The sequence below is a fragment of the Zonotrichia leucophrys genome, chromosome 3 (genome assembly GCF_028769735.1).
Source record: "Zonotrichia leucophrys gambelii isolate GWCS_2022_RI chromosome 3, RI_Zleu_2.0, whole genome shotgun sequence".
In the NCBI taxonomy this organism is placed as follows: Eukaryota; Metazoa; Chordata; class Aves; order Passeriformes; family Passerellidae; genus Zonotrichia; species Zonotrichia leucophrys.
Genome location: NC_088172.1, coordinates 99,526,843 through 99,532,842, shown reverse-complemented (window position 1 = coordinate 99,532,842; position 6,000 = coordinate 99,526,843). Strand labels below are relative to the sequence as shown.

General features: G+C 58.5%; 1 protein-coding gene across 2 annotated transcripts in view; it reads left to right on the top strand.

Moving 5' to 3' along the window:
• Positions 1 to 1,533: 1,533 nt before the first annotated feature.
• Positions 1,534 to 6,000, top strand: part of ITPKB (inositol-trisphosphate 3-kinase B) — a 65,625-nt gene continuing 61,158 nt past the window's right edge. The window contains exons 1-2 of one of the 2 annotated variants that reach the window (XM_064709507.1): positions 1,534 to 1,727; positions 3,105 to 4,179. In XM_064709507.1, the coding sequence (XP_064565577.1) occupies positions 3,262 to 4,179 (918 nt within the window). In that variant the 5' untranslated portion in view covers positions 1,534 to 1,727; positions 3,105 to 3,261. Of the gene's footprint in view, positions 1,728 to 2,952; positions 4,180 to 6,000 lie in introns of those variants that run through there. The other variant, XM_064709508.1, reaches the window with a different exon arrangement.

Sequence of the window (6,000 nt, the reverse complement as noted above, 5' to 3'; positions counted from 1 at the left end):
CTGAGCAGGGTCACTTTTCTCAGAGATTGATCTCATACTTCATTTCACAAAGAGTAGTTCCCGACTAAGCACAGACTGTGAGGAAACTAACTGGAGTGGAAAGAGTCTATAAATTTCTTTTCCTGCACTGAATTCAAAATAGCGTTTCTCTTACTGGAAAAACAAACATAAGCATTTTGGGTGTCTCTGTCTGCCTGCCTGTGGGATTGGTAGTCCACACCTTCTGCCAATTCGGAGACCTCTTTGCCCCCGTTTATGCTCTAGAGGTTATGTCTTAATTACAGAAAAGCTGATCTGCTGTGACATCAATTTCCCTCTCTAGGGGAAATTCCTAGCTGTGAAATCCTAGCAGAGGCAAATTGCTGTTCTTTTTTCTTTTTCTCTCTTTTTTTTTTTTTTCCTTTGGCCAGTCCAGACCAACCCCAAAACTGCCACCTCGGTTTGACCTTGACTACTGCTTTGAGAGTGAATCGGAGAGCCTGCTCTCTCTCCTAAAGTGCTGACGTACAGACAACTATTTCCAATGGGTTATCTTGATACAGAACTCGGGCTGTATCACAGCCAAGAGCCTGCTTCTCCTGCCAAGCAGCAGGACCCGAGCCTGGGGGCTGCAGGGGATGAGAAAGTGCTGTGAATCAAAAAGGATGGGCAGTGTCCTGAGCGAGGACACTGCAGCTCTGCCAAAACCTGGGGCAACATCACAGCAACTCAAAGTCTCTCTAGAGAGATGTGGGGGTCATCTTACCTCCCCTTGGGATGTGGTCACCCACAGCCACGCAACCTGGCAGGGAGGGCTTTGTGCCAGCCTCGTGCTCTTGTGAATGAGATGACCAGCGGGCAGAGAAGCAGCAGGACCGAGCCGTGCTGCCGGGGAAGGGGGATGCCGGGGGACATGGCTGTGCTCGGGCCGGCTGCGTGGGGAGGTGGGCGGCCTCAGGCTGCGCGCCGCTGGCGCTGCCGGCACCACCCTTTGCCTTGACCGCCGTGCCCGGGGAGGGCTCCGGTGGCCGGCAGCGCTGGGGATGCGGAGGAGAACCGGGGGATGCGGAGGCGAGCCGGGGGATGCGGAGGCGAGCCGGGGATGCCCCCCCGGTGCCGGGTCTGACCCGGGGCTCTGCCGGGCCCGCACCGCACGCCGCGGCCGCGGGTGGAAAATGCCTTGTGTGTCTTGAAGCCACAGCCCAGCCACCAAAGCACGGCGACGGTGTTGTTTTTTTTTTTTTAGTTAACAATGGAAACTTTTTTTTTTTCAGTATTTCCCTCCAGCCCGAGCCGAGCGAGAAAAAAAAAAAACAAACTTGTTCCGCTGAGTTCAACCCCAGACAGACTCACAACTTCCTTCCTGCTCTCCTACCCCCCTCCCTCCGCTCTCCTCCTCCTCCTCGCCGCTCCTCTCCCTCTCCTCCTCCTCCTCCTCCTCCTCCTGCTCCTGCTCTCTCCGCCTTTCCAGCCGCACCGGGAGCGGGCGCCGGGGCCGCGGCGCGGAGCTGCCCGGAGCCGCCCGGAGCGCGGAGCCGCCCGGAGCGCGGAGCCTCGGCCGCCGCGGCGCGGAGGGGCAGAGCCCGGCGCGGCCGGCCCGCCCCGGGGCGAGGAGAGGCGCTCGGGGCCGCGGAGGGAGCGGGCGGGAGTCCCGGCAGCCCCGCGGCGATGGTTTCGGCAGCGCCCCGCGGCCGCCGGCGGGCGCTGCCGGGCGGCGCGCACTGAGGCGGGCGCGGATCCCGACCCAGGTAAGAGCGGTGAGGGGGAAAGGCGAGGGGGTCGCGGCCGCCCCTCCGCCCGGGGATGTCCGGCAGCAGCCCCGGGGCGGTGCGGGGGCCAGCAGGGCCCCGCGGGGAGGAAGGGGCGAGCTGGGGGCGGGCAGAGGGGCCGGGTGGTGCCCCGGGCTGTCCCACAGCCGAAGTGTGGCCGAGCACCTTGTGGCGGTGCTCGCTTGGGCAGCCGAGCCCGAGTGCTGGGAGCTGTGCCGGGGATCCCTGCAAAGAGCGGCTGTCCGCGCTGCTGGGCTCTGCTGAGCCTCGCAATGCCTGCAAGCAGTGCCTGGAGGGATGGGAAGCCCTTTGGTCACACCGCCTGCTGGGACTGCGCTTGGGCTTGAGAGCATTTACCTGCCAGGAGCCTCACAGGGATACCGCTGATAGCATCGCACACGAGTGCTTCCAGAGGCGTGTACACCCATAGCCGGAGTTAGCGCACTGTGTGTAAACAAGTTTGTACTCTCATGTGGGCAGTGTGTTTGTGCGGATCTCAGGAGCGCCCATGCCCCGGCATGGGATGGGGACTGCAGCTCCAGGGCACATGGAGCAAACAGGAGGTGACGGAAAGCACAGTGACACGAACAGGGACACAGAGAGCCACCTCCGAAAGCAGAGCCTCTCTCATGTGTGTACACAGTCACACACTCGTCAGAGCAAACAGCACTGCACATCTCTGCATGTGGGGTCCAGGCTGTGACTTGGAGGCATTTGCAGCCTTGCAGTGTCCCGGACAGCGGATGTGCACAGGGAAGGCACATTTCGCCAGGGCATTCATGAAGATGTGCAAAGCCGTGTTGTTGCACATGGTAATTTAGGGGACTAACTGGAGATGTGACCCTGTACCATAGAAAGCAGTGCAAGCAGGGAGTCGTCCCATGTATCACATAACATAAATCCATTCCTGAGACTTGGTCTTGCTGTAGGTGATAGACTGAAGGGTGGCAAATTTAAGTTGTTTGCAGTTTTTTATCTTCCTTTAGAAAATGCCAGATTTTGGGGCGAGCACTTGAAAGCTGCCAACTTTCAGTTCTCACCAGTTCACCATAATTCTCTTATTCTGTTGTGGGAATGGGTGCTGGCTGTGTGTCCTCTCGGACACTGCTGTGTCGACAGGCAACCTGGAGAGGGGGCAGGGAAGGCAGGGAAGAGGGGAAACAGCCGCAAACCTGACTTCCCTTTCCCTCAGATCCTTGTGACGGCTGGCCCGTGTCCCCACGGGTGGCACACTGGGCATGCATGCAGGTGGGAGGGGCGCACAGGAAAGGAAGAGTCTGGCACTCTCTGTGTGCCCAACTGCATGGTGAGCTGAAGGAGGGCACAGAACTACTCTCACTGCTTCTCTCTCCTCAGCTGTCCCGTTTTATGGAGCTGCGGGCCAGCGGGGCCAGCCCAGCTCCCCGTTCTCCTGCTGGCCATGCTGCTGCTCCCGTCGTGCCGAGAGCCCCGCAGAGCCTGAGCGCCGAGGCGGCAGTGGCGACGGCCCCCCTGTGCTCCCCGGCTGACTACTATGGCCGTGTACTGCTATGCGCTCAATAGCTTGGTGATGATGAATAGCAACAGCGAGGTGACCAGCGGCGGGAGCAAGACGCCGCCTCCTCCCGGACAAGTGCTGCCCAGGGGTCCGGAGACGCCCGGCGGCTGCCGCTCGCTCCCCGTCTTCAGCCCGGCCCCGGTGCCGCCCCGCTCCCCGCGCTGCGGGCCCGCTTTCCTCTTCCCGCTGCCTGAGGAGCCCCTGAGGCAGCCGGGCAGCCCCGGCGGGCGGCGGGGCAGCCGCGGCGAGGAGGGACAGCCAGGGCCGCCCATGGCACGGCAGCTCCAGCGGGAGCTGCACAACGTGCAGGTGAACCAGAAAGTGGGGCTCTTCGAGGCACACATCCAGGCGCACAGCTCCGCCGCCCAGCCGCCCCGCAGCCCCCGGCTGGCCCGGCCCCGTCCGGCCAGCCCCACCGCGGCACCGGCGCTGGCACTCGGGACTGCGCCCCGGCCCCGAGCCCTCGGGGAGAGCGAGGCCCCCGATGCTAGTGGGGAGCAGCTTTGTGTGAGCGCTGCAGAGCCCGCTAGGAGGCCAGGGATGGCGGTGGGGCTGGCAGACAGCAGCAGCAGCCCCCTGGAGCAGTGCGGGCCTGACGCGGCACGGCAGGAGGAGGTGGTGGTGGTTCCCACAGGACTGAAGGGGCAGCACCCAGCCGTGGGTGGGAGCATCCCTGCCGTCATTGTCACAGACCTGGGGGGCCCGGAGGAGGAGGCGGGCGCCGTGCCCCCTGGCAGCCTGCCCGTCCGGAAGCTCTCATCGTCCTCTGCGTCTTCCACTGGCTTCTCCTCGTCCTGGGAGGAGTCTGAGGAGGACATCTCCAGCGACCCCGAGCGCACCCTGGACCAGACCCCCGCCTTCCTGCAGACCCTGGACCAGCAGAAACCCCGAGTGGTGAGTCCTGCAGCAGCCCTGGGCAGGGGGTGAAGGGTGGCGGCGTCCCTGCTCCAAGGCACGACTGCAGCAGCAGGAGCAGCAGGGCACGAGTCTGCTGCAGCAGAGTTCTGCAGAGAAACTTTACACTTGCTCAGTGGTGCTTGCTTTCCCTCACACGAAAAGCTTCCAGACTTGGAAGAGGGGTTCCTAGCCGGAAAATCCTCTCACGAGAGAGTAGTGGTACCTGTTCCATTGTGCACAGTCCTTGCAGAGCTTCCCTGGTGCTGCAAAGCTGCCTGCCAGCATGCTTAAAATACATCCATGGACTGCAGCCTTCTGCTGACATGTGGTTACGAGCCTCAGTTTTTCCTCAGCACAACTTCCCTGGGTGCTGGAGGTTTCCCATGGTTTACATGAGCCTGAGGGAGAATTTGTTTCCTCTCTGGAGTTGAAACTGTGTGGGCCAACTGTCTGTTCAGGTTTACAGTGATGCCCATCACCACAATTTCACACAGAAACAAAATGCTCTACAAATTCTGGTAATTCCCCTTTTGAATAATACTTCTTGGTTGTGGGGTATCTTATATTTCAGGTAAGCATATTTTTATTAGGTATTTATATTAAGTTCATTTGTTTCAGGATCTTTGTTGTGGAGCTGGTTGTGAGGCTTAAGGCGAGAGAAATCATCGCCTTAGTTGATTTGTGTTTCCCTTAGAGAAGAAAGGTCTCCTCAGAGAGGAGAGCTCTGAGGCATTCTCCAAAGGCATGAGACAGTCATGGGATTTGTTGTGTCACTAGGGGAGTTCATTGCATGTGTGAGTGCATCAGACAGAGCCTGCTTTGCTCTGAGCTGTCACACCACTTGTCCAGAGGGCTTTGAACCACTTTAACCCAGAGCAGGGCACCCATCACGAGGCTCTCCCGCCAGCACATGGTCTCTGCTCTCATCCAGCTCTGAGACATTCCATTGATTTGAGCCCAGCACTGAAGCATCCCAGTGAATCCTTGAAACATACGGGACAATCCAGTGGTTCCTTAGTTTAAAGAGTTTAACAAAGGCTCATGAACTTTCAATGGTGTATTTCACTATGTTTAATTTCCTGTAGACCCATGGTGGTGAAACTCCTGCTAAATGCAATGACACAAGGAAAACTAGTGCAGGGAAACATCTAAGTGAAGGCATCAAACTTGGAAGAACTGAGACTGTGGTTTGTAAAACACTCAGCAGGCTGGAATAAGTATCTTTTCTTTTGCACTCCTTTTGTCCTATTCCAAGAATTCAGGCTTGGTTCTGCTCAGGATGGAGCAGCAGCTGAGTAAAAGCAGTTAGCAAAGTTATGAGCCTGTAGTTCATCGTGTTTGCAGACAGTTTTGTATTTTGGGGCTCTCAGCTGATGAATCAGCCAGTTCCCTTTGGGAGCTGCTACAATCCCTCTGCTGATTAAATTCTGCTGGTTTTATGTGCATGAGCTGTAGTAATCTCTGCTCCATTCTCTGCGCTGATGACTGTTCCTGGTGCCAGATCCCACTGATCTGCTGCTGCAAACAGTTCATTGATGGGCAGAAGCATGCCTGATGCTCCTGTGGAAAGCTTCCTGGAGCCTCAGGCTGACTCTGCACCACCTCCCGTGGCCTCCCTGAGCTCAGCCAGGCCAATGGCTCAGCAGTGAACGGGCAAGGCTCATTTGTATTGCTAAAAGCTCTGCGTGAGAGAGAGCTCAGATCAGCTCTAACTGCTGGGCTCCATGGGACTGCTCAGGCTAAAGGAGATGAAGATGTGGTCCAAAATGTGTCAGGCAGCCTAAGGAGGTGCACTTGATTTTGTGTTTCAGTGCTGGA